A 13,607-nucleotide genomic window follows, 5' to 3' on the forward strand; every position below is an offset into this window, starting at 1 on the left:
CGGTTACATGGGAGCTCGCACTCATGAAGGCGCTCAATGTGCGTTGGTAGGCGTTGTTCCTCTGCGGCGGCGATCAAGGTGGAGCGCTGATGGAAGGGAGTGGGAGGGTTGGCGCGTGGGCAGCGACGCGCGACACCACAGCGCCATCACGCACTGCCCAACCAGGGAACGACCGCGCGACTTGGAACGTGGGAAAGAGGTAAGATCTTTGATTTTGGCATTTTGGTGCCAGCGGGTCATATGTTACTTTATGATTTGCAAAAGCACGGTCAGTTTCCATAGTCCTCTGCCTTGTACATTGTATAGTACTGTTAGCGTACTTGGTAAGACTGAGTCGTCTATGCGGACTGAGGGTGCAGCATAGTGAGATAAAACCAAGGCCGTATGGATAGGTGTTCGAATCCACCCGAGACCCCGACCTGAGTTTGCTTACCGACTTCGGTCGGTAGGGTTTTGCTCTTTTGCTCTCTCCTTCTCCCTCCCTCCTCCCTTTCTTTTTTACCTGCTTTGCGTTGCTGGTACTCTTCTGTTGCTTGTGTGCCCACTTTTCGAGTCTTCTCTCGAAGTCGCTACGCAAGGCAGGACTCAGATAGGCCTCAAGGCTACTACGGCAGCGTGCGCTCATCTTTTAACCTAGGCGCAACGATGGCACCTCTACACCTACATTCGCAGAAGCGATTGACAGCTTCATTTGCAGCAAAGCGTCATCGCCCAAGATCAGAACTTCGTTAGACTTACATTATGCTCTTCAGAGTCTGCTCTGGCTGAGCAGTGGTAGCAGGAGTCCTTGAGCAAAGCGTGCTGACATGAAAAGACAAAGTGTCAATTTAAACACTCCTTGGTAGAGCGGCGGCTTCGACTCGTTGGTGGCTTTCTTTTTCGTCTATCAACACCGCATTGTTGGCTGTGAGGTTTCTTCTGTTTTTAACACTCCTCTGGTGGGCACTTGCCATTCCTCATTGGCGACGGGAACGGCAGGCACGAGGACGCTGAGCGCTCGTCTGCCCACCGGCTCTTTCGACCTTTGGCATATTGACATGCTTCTTCCCAAAGCAGTGAACACGGCGTAGCGAACGCTCATGCACCAGCCCACCATCTTCTAACTATTCAACCAACTCGCCCTCGTGCAGGCATCCACATCCGCATCACCAACTCTCTGCACCCCTACAACCAACACACTACTACCAATACCGACACCAAAACCACAACCATGCCCAACCCCCCGAATCCTCCACAACAGCCCGTCGACGGCCTTGCATACCTACGCCGGGTCCTCAACGAAGGTCGTGGCACGCTCGACCGTCTGAGGGAGAATGACGGGAAGGAAGCTGAGGTACGTCTCCGCCTCTCTCCACATAGCGCTCTCCTAGCTGCTCCCTGTCCGCCGAAAGTCTTCATGGTCATCCAAATGAAAATACCCATTCATGTCTTGATACGTTCCAAACTGACGACGCAAAAGGCCCGCGCCGAGCTGCACCGCCGCCCTGAAGCCATAGAAACAACACGGCGGCTGCAGACAGAGATGGCTATCAGGGAGCTGACGGCGATCGGAAGGCAAAGGATTAAAGAGAGGAGCGCGAGCGCCGACGACAGTGGCACTGAAATGACGGACACTGCAGATGAGGATAACAACCAGCAGGGGTAAGTATTACTCCTCTGTGGTTTCCGCGCCAGACTCCACCGAGTCCTCTCTCGAGTAATTGGCTGACGGATGCTCCACAGCGGTGTCAAGCGTGGCGGCAATGATGAGAAGAAGCCCGAGAATTCGGCTTGAGCCGTCTTGTCTGCCACAGGCCACTTCCGCTTTCGTCGGTTGCAGTCGTGGCCAAGAAAGACTGCGTGGTGCTCGGGAGTCCTCAAGTTCCTGGTGGGAAGGGAATAAAGATAAATTCTCGAGAAGGAAAGTGACAAGGAGCAGCCGAGTGCTTGGGCATGTAATGATTTGTGTCGGAGCCCTAGTCGGCGGGCATTCTCTGTCATCACCGAGTACAGCTGGACTTGTCGGAGCATCTTGGAAATGCGAAGGGTAACTGGGAGCATGACGGGCTTGGGCTCTTCCGCATGGATTGGACATTGGCAAAGCCCACTCGACTCTCGACTGACGCGAGACAGCTGATGAGTCGAAATAAAGGAATTCCGGTCTGCGGTCTGACTTTGAGCACTACTGAAATATTCTGGTGCTAGCGGCCTACGCACCTAGTGCGAACTCTACCCTCGCCTGCTTGTGGCCCGTATGGTATCTCCACTCCATGACTTGTCTCGACACCACCTCCTTTCGCATAGACCGCTGGGCAAGATGCTCGTTCTTGAGAGCAGCAAGTCCCTCGATCACAATCCACCGATACCACCAGGACCCCCTGGTCCATTGTCCACATTCCGTAGCAACACCATTTCGTCACCTTCCCACGCCTATTTGACAGTGATGAAACCGCAGCCTAGCATCATCTTCTTCTGGGCTCGCCTCAACGCCTGGTCCTCCGTGTCGGTCCACTTGACGCTAATCTCGTCCCATTTCTTGGTCTGGTACTCCTTGCGGAACTGACGCTTCATGGCTTGTAGGCGATTGTTTTCGTGCGGGTCGCCGGTGCCACTGTAGATGATGAACGCCGTGCAAGGTGGCAGATTGTCGTAAATGTGCTTGAGGTGAGCGGCAGTACGTGAGACGGTCTTGGCGAGGACTTCGGCAGACGGCTGCTGGACCGACTCGAACGTTTCTCCATTCGGGAAGTTGCCCTCTGCGTCATCTCCGTTTTCCTTCTCCTCAATTCCGTTGTTGGCCAGCGCTCGCTTGCGGAGCTGCTCGACTGCAGGCGCTTTTCCAGCCTGCCACCAGCCTCTCACGGCCTCGAGCTCCCGCATCCGCGCCCACACAAAGTCGCATCCCTTGACTGGCACGTCGGGCGTGTTGTCGTCGAAGCGGTCTGGACCAACAGCAGCCTTGACCACGTTCTTTGCAACGTCCTCGTCCGTCTCACAGCCAAAGACGACTTGTGCTAAGCTGCCGTATCCGCGCTTTGGGTCGCCCCAGTCCACCATTGCGCCGGCCCGGTGCTCCTCGGCCCCTGTCACTGAATGAGTCTTGGACCTCACGCAGCGGCCAATGCGCTTGAATATGGACTCCACGTTTGCGTCGTGAGTGGCCCATTTGGGTCCCTTCTCGCATTTGAGCTTAACGAGGTCGAGAACAGCTCGTGCATCCTCGACGCTGTCGTGGCCTGAACTACCATGTCCTTGTTGAATAGAGCGAGACAGATACTTTTGCGTGAGCCACTTGAGTGACGATTTCAGTGGCGGACCGCGCGGGTGCGGGTAGATGAAGCTGGTGTCGACGATGAAGGGGTGGGTCATCTTGAGGGCGTTGAGGTCGGAGTTTACGGAGTGGCCCATCAGGATGGTCTGCGGGGTCAAGATTTCCAGAAGACGGTTCTGAATGTCGACGCGGGTTGTGGTGACGTCGCGCAGCATCTCTTCGGTGATGCCGGAGTATTGGGTCAGGTAGTCCTCGATGGGTTCGTCCGGCTTGACCAGCTCGTCCATCACGACGTCTCCATTCCAGTCCACAACGCTGACTCTGGTGAGCACGTAGTTGTTGTTGGCCGCGCGGCACATCTCGCAGTCCATCGACAGGACCTTCCTGCCTGCCGTCAGGCTGCCCTGTTCGATATCTTTATCCGGGACATCACCATCTTCCATGCTTTCCACTGCTGTGTCAACCCATCCTTCGGCAGCCGTGCGCCCATCGGCTTCCCTCTTGCTGAGGGCCAAGGCTTTTTCTTCAGCGGTTGGGTACATGGCAGGGTGTATTGTCCACTCCATTGGCACGTCGTCGAGCAGCTCATCGAGTGTCACTAGGAATTTCGTGATTGGCGTGCGCACATTCTGCGGCTTATTGCTCTCCTTGTTGCTGTTTTCCTCGTTCTTCTGATCCTTGCTTTTGGGAAGAGGCGTGTTCAGTATGGTCTCAAGCGGCGACTGTATTCTGCCGAACTTTTCATCGCCCACTGTTTTGATGGGCCAAATGTGCGGGAACATTTCTGCAAAGACTTTCAAGGGCTCTGGAAGCTTCTCCGACTCAAGGCGGACGGGATAGTAGTCGTCAGGTGAAATTTGCAAATTGTTACTGCGGTGCTGAGCTACAGTAGTTTGCTGCGCATGCTCCCCTTGGTCTTTCGTTGTGTGCGCCTCATCCTGTTGTGCACCTGCATCCAGCGAAATGCTTCCGTTGAACAGGCCAGCCTCGAGCCCAGGTATCATCACCGTGACCACCTTCCTGATTTGTTTGACATTGTCCACTGCGACCCAGTTTGGAGCGGGAACATCGTCGAGAACGTAGAGGGCGAGTCGCTGGAGTTCGGATAACTTGACGGTCGATTGAAGGCGCGCGTTGGGAGAATGCTTGATCGAGGGGTAGTTGTTGGATTGCGTCTTGGGAACTTTCTTTCTCCTCTTTGACGACTTGCTCTGCGCGACCTGCCAGCCATTTTGATCGTCGCCCGTTGCGCGTTGCGGCTCAGAAGGCGCTGGCGCATTGTTCTCTGGCTCTTCTTCAAGCTTGCGTTTCTGTCCAGCTTGGACAGTCGCTGCTTGAGGAGGGTCATCCATTTTGCCGACGAGAAGAGCTTGGCCGGCAGAAAGAGGGTAGAGTTGAAGATGGGGATTGTTCGAGACTGAAAACACCAGAGCGAGAGGCGAGTTGGATCAGGCGGTAGAAACTGGCACAAACACGGTGGTCCGTGCACTATCACCTCCGCTTCCGCCGCAATTTGGTCAGCATACATGTGGTGACTGGACCGACAATTAAATGGTTCATTGGTAGCTATCATGTAGTGTTGCAAGTCGGAGTAAGGATTTTGAGGTTTCTACTGTCCCAGCATTCCCTGGTCACCCAAAAATTTGATAGCTTCTAAAGCCATCTCCGCCTCCTGTTGCTGTTCTTGTTCGACCAATCTCTCCCGCAGAGTCATTCTTTTCGTCTCTTTCTTGGTCTGCTTAGGTTGTGGAGCGCGAGGTTTACGAGCTGGAGGAGCAACCTTTATTGGTCGTTTTGCAGACGATTCCTCCTCTGGCGGCGCGTCGCTGTCACTGTCGTCATCTGAGGAGCTATCAGAATCGGTATCAGATGACAGATCTGAAGAATCCGAAGAGACGACGCTTGATTCAGCATCGCTGTCCACCTCATCATCTTCGCTATCGTAGTCCACAAGATTGGCTTTCAGTGAGGTTGCCGGCGCTGAGGCTTCGGTCTTCAAGTCTGCAACAGCATTTCCTTGTGCCTCGGAGGGGTCTTTCGGGGACACTTGGACTGCTCCCTTGATTTTGGCTTCTGCTCTCTCGAGCTTTTTCCGCAGCTTTTCGGCCTTGGCAAGATGTTTTTCCATGGCCTTTCGATCATCGCTCTTCTTTGTGCGCTTGTTGGCCGGGGACTCTTTGCTCTTGTGTTTGTTTTCTCTTTCAGCACTTGCTTCTGCGTTGGATCGAGTCTCTTCCCGTGCCTTACGCGCCTCTTCCTCTGCCTTTTGCTTCTCCAGTGCCCTTGCTTTGGTAGGGTATTGCTTCTTTCGTTCGGCAATCCACGCAGCTATGTCTGCACTCGTTTTCAACGTTGAGGAGCGACCTTTGTATTCGAATTGAAGCCTGTGTTCGTTAGAAAGTGTTGGTTTTAGAACCAGGAAGAAACTCACACTCCAGTCGTGAACTTGGCCTCTTCGTTGGCATCATCCTCTTCGCTATCTTCATGGACATCGCCACGCGGTGTAAGGCCAAGCTGGTTGAATTTCCTCTTCTTACTTTTGTTTGAGGGTGATTCGGTGGGTAATTCTGGTTTGACCGTTGGAAGCTGGAAACCAAAACTCGGCACCACAGGCGGGGCTGCGACTTTGGGCTTGGAGGTGGGCTTTGGCTTTGATTGGAGAGGGCGATTTGAGCCTTGGAGTGGCCCGACACTGCTATTGACAGAGTTATTTGCGATTGCATTCGTGTTCAGTGGAAAGCTTTGTTGCTGTTGTTGGGCGGTAGCAGGATTCCAAGACGATGCGAGAGGGTTAGTATTGACGTAGTTTGTATAGGCAGACGTGAATGCGGGATTGATGAATCCACCAGTGGGTAGCGCGTTGAAATTGGCAGGGGAGCCGTACGGAAGAAACGGCTGAGACTGGTGCTGCTGCGCATTCGAGGGCAAAGCATGACCGTTGTAATGATTCTGAGGTTGAAAACCACCGGTCATGGACGCATGATTATTGTTCCTGGGACCACTATGGCCACCGCGATGGTTGGAGCCTCGCCCTCGCCCTCGACCTCTGCCTCTGTCCGCCCCGCCTCTGGCCGAACGGTACCCATGCCCTCCAGGTTGTGCGTTTCCGCCGGGATTGCCATCTTGGGACGTTGCTCGAGGTGGAGGCGGCGGTGGCGGGGGAAAGGAGAAGCCCTTCATGATAGAAGTCAGATTTGAGCTCGAGCGCTCGAGGGAAGCGGTTGGAAGCGCGGACAGCCGACAAGGTTGTAGAGGCCGGCGGTCGAGAAAAAAGTTCGGACGCGTCGTGGTGGAGGCAACGCGCAAGGCGGTCAGAGCTTTCTGCCGGCAGTCAAAACCGTCACATGAATGGAGTCGCGTCGCTGAATTTCCATGTTGGGGCATCTTTCTGTCTTCATTGAATTTTGCCGCTTTGCATGATTATGCCACTGGCCAAGCCTTGGATCTGACTCTAGAGGGCGTGTTCCCGTCTTTCTCTCGCTCGTTTCCCTTATCCTTTCCCTCTCCAAACGTGCGCGCCTCTGCGCCCAACCCACACCATGTTTTTGACGGTACGCAGACTCTCTAGCAGCGGCTGCACTCGAAGCTCACTCTCCACAGACGACAATCTCGGACTTGATTCAAATCAAGCCGGAAGAGTTCGAAAAGTCGAGCATCAAAGCCATCAAGGACGCCATCCATACAAAATACGCAAACAAGGTGCGCTTCTCACCACCAAGCTAATTGATCTGCTGCTCACGCCGTGAATAGGTCATACAAGAGGTCGGCTTGTGCATTTGCCTCCGCGACATTCTCAAATCTTCCGAGGGTCTTATTGGTCACGGCACCGGTATTGTGAACGTCAATGGTGCGTGCGTCGGTGGCTTTTCATTCGCTGGGCTGTTTTCCCGTGGGCCCTGCTGATGGAGTGAAGTCGACTTTCGACTTGTAGTGTTCCGTCCCTTCAAGGGCGAGATCATCGAAGGCACAATTACCAGCGGAACTGCTCAAGGCATCAAGAGTAAGACGACTTGTGTCGAAGGTGACGACAGTCTGTTGACGTGATGGCAGTTGCGCTAGATTTCTTTGACGATATCTTCGTACCTGGCCCTGTGAACCTCTTTGAAGGCACCAAATAGTATGTGCAACGACCGGTGAAGGTCTTGTGCGGCTCATGCTAACGCAAGTGCGTCTCTACACAGCTCTGGACGGGAGGAAGTCTGGGTCTGGACTACGGAGACTGGTGACGAGCTTTTCTTCGACAATGAAGAGAGGGTACGCTTCCGCGTAGAGGCTGAGATCTGGACCGACCAGTCGCCACAAGCGCCAACGACAGACGACACTCCCGTTGAGAGGAAATCCCCGTACAGCATCATTGTAAGTCGCCAACAGACATATATCTCATCATTTATTGACACCGCCAGGGATCCATGCAACAAGCGGGTCTTGGCCCTGTCCTGTGGTGGGAGGAGGGCGCTGAAGAGGAATGAGTGGCTCGAAGCTTTCTCAGCGACCAGAAAATTTTCCGGCGGTTGGTCGAAATCCGAAACAAATGGCTGCAGCTCGGGTTGCAGGTCTGTTCTATCGACTTGCAGCTCAAGACGTCCAAAGCCCAACCGGAAGTGCTGGAAGTGGACGATCGACTCTAGGCGACAACTCCGTCCCGGCCGTCGAGTCCTGGTAATTTCAAAGAGGACTTGGGCAGTCATTTGCCTGTGATCAAAGCAGGCTGTTGCCATCTACGAGGAAAACGCGGTACGACTCTTGCGTCTGTTGTGTCATTGCACTCGCATACGAACTGCGTAACCGGGTCGATTTCTCCTTCCCCGTCGAACGATTCCCGAGTCCTTGACGCGGCCAACGCGTGCGCAATCCAACATGGGCAATGCAAAGCTTGAGGTCCTGCCAATTTTGGTGCCTTTTCGGCCTGCCCGTTGGACTCCATCGAGAGGTGCAGATTGTCACGTTGCACGAACAAACATAGACGATAGAACGACAAAATAATGATGTCATTAAGTTCTTCCGTATGGACGCCTTCCGTCGACCAGTCTTGTCGCCAGTCCGTATAGTAAAGACACAAAGGGAATTTCCAAGGCCATACCCCGTGTATCCGTTCCGACTTTTGAACCAAATGCTTTTTGGAAGTGCCAGATTGAAGAGAGAAAAGAAAAAGAAATCAAAGCCCCGTACGCGCCATGCCACTATCCAGCCACAGCCCACGTATGACCGTTTTTGAACCCCTCAAGACCCAGACATGAGAAAACTTCTGCTCTGAATCAGTCCCCTGCTTAAGGACGTGGAATGACGCCTGGAGCTTACCAGAAAGAGTGTACTAGTTGACCGGAGTTCCGCATTGAGGGCAGCACTTGCCAGGGATAACCCAGACGGTTTCGCCTTTGGCAAGACAAGCAGGGCACTTTCTACCGGGGACCTGAAGGTAATTGTCAGTCGTGGCTTCTGAGCGGATACCGAAGCATTGCAGAGTACTTACAGGAAGGCTGATGATTGGGATCTCGGCACGAGTCTCTTCAGGCTCAAAGAATGGGATTTCCTCGCCGGGGAGAAGAGCTGGCAGTTGCTCGATTCCGAGGCGCTCCAGAATCTGGTGGCGGTGGATGTTGTTCATCTGAGTGTTGAAAGACATTTTGAGGTTGAGTGAGGATTGGAAGTTGACGGAGAAATGGCGTCGAGAAGGTTGAGTGTTTATGCTGATGGAGAGGAGAGAGAAGAAGGCTGATGATGGAGAGAAAGAAGGGTGTTGGCGGCAGTCGAGAGGGATTATATACGTGAGTTGAAGGTCGAGTTTTGGAAATGGTCCCTTGGATCGGACGTCTACGATTTCACAGGCGCTAATTTCGTAGATGCCATGCTACACAGTGACAGGTCAATCCCAAGTGGTCCGGCTCCAACAAAAACATGTATGGTCCATGTAGCGGCCCGTAAGTTGTACGGCCTTCTCCCGCGATGAGCTAAAAAGGATGGAAACCAATCATGACTGAGGTTGGGACCTGATACTTGGAGATTGCGTATTGCGGTGAAAGATCCAGCACCGAACAGGAGCAGGGGCATGCAGCAAAAGTCCCTGGCGATTCGACCTCGCGTGGTTCGTTTCTCGAAGGCGCGCACAGGCCATCAAACGGGCGGTTGACGCCCATATGAGGTCCCAAAACCTCCCGCCCATGCAAGATGTCTGTGACGCAGTTGATTTGCTTATTGCTCTTCCTTGTCAGTCGACATCCATGGACCCTCATGCTCGGGACGTGGCGTTGATCGGCATTCTGGGTTCAGCCTGGACTTTTGGGAGCACAAAACGACTCGACTGGCTGCGTCCTACATCCCCGAGTTACACCTGCCTCTCGTGAGGTCCATTGTGTCCATTGAGAAGCTTTCGTCCTGCCGGTGAGCCACTGTACGTACGAGGTACCTCTGTAACAGAGCCGGCAGACACATCACATTACCATTGCTTTCTAGCTCTAGCAGGGAAATATCCATCCCGCCTGATCGGGCCCGCGATCTCTTAAACTTTGGACCGTTTGAATTTACAGATCGCATCTCGCGACCACTCGCCTTAGTCATGGGCGGACGCATATCCGAAAGCCATTTATGATCTATCGCATGTTGTGAACCAGACAGGACCCAGCCGTGCCGGACGCCATGTTGCGCAAGAAAATCAACGACAGGAAACAACATCATCGACTCTCACCGCACTACTCGTGGGCCGACTCGGCATGTCCGGGAGGGTCGAAAATTCTACGCGCCGTTGCCAGACGACGTCGTCAAAACAAACGAAAAAGCAATACCGTGCTGGAGACTTTAGCCCACGCGAAGGCCAGGGTACCCAGCAGCCGCTGCCCCGACCGTTGACCTCACTTCGCGAGACGCGCTGGCCTTTTCGGTCACTTGGCCTAACCCCACAACCACAAGACCGATGCACGACATTCCGACCGCGAGGACATGGCTGGAACATGGGATGACATGGACGATGCTCTAGTCCGCGCCATCCCGTTCGCCGCCCGCTTGCCGTCAGTACCTGGCACACGGAACCCTCCAGCAGGCGCCGGGCACGAAGCTGCGCCCGAATGCAATAGCAGGGCGAATTTTTTCCAGGATGCTCGACGTCCGTTGAAACCCAGCCCATTGGTGCTCTCCGAGTCGACTACATGGTAGTCGGCCACACGGCAGTGACGCCAGTGCCGGCTCCCCGAAGACTAGTCGGTGGGCTACGACATAAAAGCACACAAGACGACTGAGATTGGAGTTGCCAACCTGCTCCACCTTCTTGGTGTTACTGATGTCGTCGTCCGTTGGGAGTTGAGCACGACAAATGTACGGCCCGGCCGTCCTGCATCGTCGTCGGAGCAAGTCGAACCGCTATCTCCAGACCTACACCGCCTCTTACGACTCGTGTGTTGTTTCCACTCGTGGCTTCACGTCTGGAGTCTACAATTGCGGTTGGCTGCCGCATGGCCGCAACAATTGCTTTTGAAACGCTCGACATCAGGTAAAGCTTTCATAGGGTCGGTCCACGAACGCCGAATTGGCTAAGAGATCTGCCGCGCGGCGCGAACTACGATCTCGCAGAGCGTTCTCGTTCAAGCATTGTTTGTTTTTGCCTAATTGCACTCACTTGGTTTCTTTTTCTTACTGTCATGTCCAATTGGAAGCAGAGTTACTGTATCTGGCCCGCAAAGGACCGCTCGCTGCTCGGCACTCTCATGTCATCTGCCACAATTGGCTCGATTTTTCCGCCTAGTTCACCTCGACTGGCCTTTCACTGCGCTAATCTGCTCCAAGACTGATGATGAGCCTAGCGATTGATCCGGCGTTCAGTATCCCGCAAGGAAGAACATCTCCAACATATCAGGCCCGGCCGCAAAGCTCTTGTGTAGCCGCCTTGATCCGCTGTGCATTCCGGGCAAGAAGTGAGCTATCGCATGCCACCAAGATTCCGGCGACTTTGTGGAGTTGAACTGCTTCTGGTGGTGACTGAGCATCGCGCTCAGACCTGCTGATCCGATGTCACTGGAATCGACGCAACGGCTGCTCGGGAGATTGGCATCCACTCAACTTTTGTCCGACCGTTGGATCTTCAGAGCTCGCAACGTTCTGCAGCCCCGATCCAAGTGCTCGGTCATGACCCACGTTACTCGACGTAACCACACGGATTGGAAAAGATGCCAAAAATCCGGCGTTTGCCGCGGAAAGGCAAGTTTGGTCAGATATTGGCTCAAAGCTCAAGAAAAGCGACCAACAAAACACTCGATTCGGCCGGCCTTTCCACCATGGCCTTTTCGAGGTCGTCGAGAGGGTGTTGTTCGAAGTCTTGTGGTGTGTAAGCTGACAGGGGGTCGAGCTTTGGTATTCCAAACCACGCACCTGCTTTTTCACACTGACCAGGCCAAATTTAACGTAGCTTCGGTATCCTGCAGGTTGTACCAGGAAGCTGTTCTACCAGGTACTTATCCCTGTCACAAATGTATGTACATGCATACTCCACACATGAACCATCTCGGTCATGATCACCACAGACTATGAGACTGATAAGATCAAACCAAAGAGCCCACTTTTCACTGCTTTTATAAGGATGCTGATTAGGCAAGTGGAGCAATAGAGAAGGACACTCGTACTATTGACTCGACCTGGAACGCATGAACGAATTGTGGATGGCAGGACTGCGTCTATTCCTTCTGTTGCAATCAAAAAGATTCTCCGATTTCGCTGGCAACATCGAGATGCTTGCCACACGCGGTACACTTGGAAGGCACCCATGGATCTTGGTACGGGCGTGTACCCGCTTTTCAAGCATCTATCCGGACGGCATCCTTCCGTCAGTCTCATACCGCGCTTAAAGGACAGGCGATACGCGCCTGGCGGGCCGCCGCGGCGCTTATGTGGCACAAAGTCCACCCTCAACCAGGGACTTGGGAGCCGGGTGGAGAAATCGCCCGGGGTTGTTTACCAACATGGACGTCACCATTCGACTTTTCTGCCAAGTCCCCGACTGAAGCTGTACACAGCGCAGCAGCGTCTCGAGAGGCTACCTGCATCGTGAAAAAAGTATATCTCGCTTACCCAAAGACCATCGATTCGCCCAATATCCCGTGAGACGTCTCATCGACCCGCAGAGCCGCAGCGTTGGATATCGTGTACGACCAGCTTCGGACTCGACTTCTTCAATCGTCGCAAACAGCAGGAGAGCACAGCATCGTGTCTTGTGTGTATTGGCATTGCGACAGAATCCTCGACGCGCGCTATCAATGTTTGTTCCGTTGGAGCATAATCATCCCCAGCAATGCCTAAACGAGTTTTTCAGGATCAATCACTTCAAAGCTACATACGCGTCATCTTGAGCCAGAATCCACTCCTCTATCAGTTCTCTGAAAATTACCTGCAGGCGGAGATTTCTCCGAGCCAATGCAATCTTCCGTCATTGCAGGGGGGTTGAATCGCATCTACAGTGGTCAGTCTTTGTACAGTTTGAGAACCGTTTCAGGGGCCGATGAGGACAAACACCAAACCCCTTTTCAACCCAAATTTCAAGACGCTTTGGCCTGCCAGAGCCAAAAGAATCAAGCAACATCAATAAACGGAGTGGAATCGAGCAATATTAAGCTAGCCCTGTCGTCTCCCCTGAGCCGTTACACTTGTGTAACCACATACCCAGTCCAGCGGTTCGTCCCTGAGCCGCGCACCGACCTCGTCTCCCGACCTCTGTGGGAAAAAGAAAACATCAACGCTGCGTTCGAAGCGAAAAAGGAATCCACGAACTATTTTCTTCGCCCATGTCAACCGACTGACCTCAACGGTCCGAGTGCTGGAAACGCATCCCGACTGGCCGGCTCCGGTCCCCAAGCGCCTCGATAAATTAACAAGATGGCTTCTCATGCATCAATCCGCCTACACCGCCATCTCCCTCTCTCCTTCTTTCCAACCAACCCTTCTCTCTTCCCAGTCCCTACATGCCTCATCGCCTCTTTTCCTCGGTTTGCCTCAAATGACAGCGCCCCGTCCCGCACCGCCCCGTACCGGCCCGCTCTGTCCCATCCTGCAGTGCAATGTGGCTGACCTTACCAGGCAACGACGAGCTGTTGGCTGCAGCGGCTGCCGTGGCAAACAGGCATCTTTCTGGGCTTTTCGAGCGTCCACTCGGTGCGACCGAGGTACGCACTCCCTGCCCGGCTGCGCTGCGCATTGCATCGTATCGCGGTGCATCGCATGGCAGCGCTTGGAAGAGCGGAAGAGCGCTCATCTCCATCGTGAGTCAACCAAGACCACAGCCATCGGGGTGGCCGCCGTTGCAGATTCGATGGCGCCTGATTAATTGAGCTGCTGCAGCCAACCAGCCACAACGGTAGTCCAAAGTCCAGCAGTCATGCAG

General features: G+C 53.9%; 7 protein-coding genes across 7 annotated transcripts; 4 read left to right on the top strand and 3 right to left on the bottom strand.

The window, feature by feature from the left end:
* Positions 1–1,210: 1,210 nt before the first annotated feature.
* On the top strand, positions 1,211–1,774 carry BKA78DRAFT_292342 (uncharacterized protein; the record flags this gene model as incomplete). The annotated part of the gene is made up of 2 exons (XM_066886044.1): positions 1,211–1,641; positions 1,723–1,774. The coding sequence occupies 2 exons, from the start codon at positions 1,211–1,213 to the stop codon at positions 1,772–1,774; spliced, it is 483 nt and encodes a 160-aa protein (XP_066747543.1).
* A 635-nt stretch (positions 1,775–2,409) lies between these two features.
* On the bottom strand, positions 2,410–4,602 carry BKA78DRAFT_247141 (uncharacterized protein; the record flags this gene model as incomplete). The annotated part of the gene is made up of 3 exons (XM_066884282.1): positions 2,410–2,754; positions 2,806–4,133; positions 4,200–4,602. 3 exons carry the CDS (start codon positions 4,600–4,602, stop codon positions 2,410–2,412), a joined length of 2,076 nt encoding a protein of 691 aa, XP_066747544.1.
* Positions 4,603–4,859: 257 nt separating this feature from the next.
* BKA78DRAFT_349684 (uncharacterized protein) lies at positions 4,860–6,223 on the bottom strand (the record flags this gene model as incomplete). Its single annotated transcript, XM_066890843.1, has 2 exons — positions 4,860–5,634; positions 5,682–6,223. The coding sequence occupies 2 exons, from the start codon at positions 6,221–6,223 to the stop codon at positions 4,860–4,862; spliced, it is 1,317 nt and encodes a 438-aa protein (XP_066747545.1).
* Positions 6,224–6,580: 357 nt separating this feature from the next.
* BKA78DRAFT_72980 (DNA-directed RNA polymerase III polypeptide) lies at positions 6,581–7,834 on the top strand. The gene is made up of 7 exons (XM_066893663.1): positions 6,581–6,801; positions 6,851–6,949; positions 7,001–7,097; positions 7,164–7,250; positions 7,301–7,367; positions 7,432–7,606; positions 7,654–7,834. Exons 1-7 carry the CDS (start codon positions 6,790–6,792, stop codon positions 7,717–7,719), a joined length of 603 nt encoding a protein of 200 aa, XP_066747546.1. The 5' UTR covers positions 6,581–6,789; the 3' UTR covers positions 7,720–7,834.
* Positions 7,835–8,548: 714 nt separating this feature from the next.
* Positions 8,549–9,230, bottom strand: BKA78DRAFT_305215 (uncharacterized protein). Its single transcript, XM_066887682.1, has 2 exons — positions 8,721–9,230; positions 8,549–8,660 (listed from the first exon to the last, which is right to left on the bottom strand). Exons 1-2 carry the CDS (start codon positions 8,871–8,873, stop codon positions 8,562–8,564), a joined length of 252 nt encoding a protein of 83 aa, XP_066747547.1. The 5' UTR covers positions 8,874–9,230; the 3' UTR covers positions 8,549–8,561.
* Positions 9,231–11,137: 1,907 nt separating this feature from the next.
* Positions 11,138–12,182, top strand: BKA78DRAFT_305217 (uncharacterized protein; the record flags this gene model as incomplete). The annotated part of the gene is made up of 2 exons (XM_066887683.1): positions 11,138–11,705; positions 11,787–12,182. A coding segment is annotated over exon 1 (459 nt), but the record flags the coding sequence as incomplete, so codon positions are not given.
* On the top strand, positions 12,183–13,569 carry BKA78DRAFT_305218 (uncharacterized protein). Its single transcript, XM_066887684.1, has one exon. The coding sequence runs from the start codon at positions 12,644–12,646 to the stop codon at positions 13,091–13,093; it is 450 nt and encodes a 149-aa protein (XP_066747549.1). The 5' UTR covers positions 12,183–12,643; the 3' UTR covers positions 13,094–13,569.
* Positions 13,570–13,607: the final 38 nt, after the last annotated feature.

The sequence above is a fragment of the Phyllosticta capitalensis genome (assembly GCF_038381095.1).
Source record: "Phyllosticta capitalensis strain CBS 128856 chromosome Unknown BKA78scaffold_2, whole genome shotgun sequence".
Taxonomy (NCBI): Eukaryota; Fungi; Ascomycota; class Dothideomycetes; order Botryosphaeriales; family Phyllostictaceae; genus Phyllosticta; species Phyllosticta capitalensis.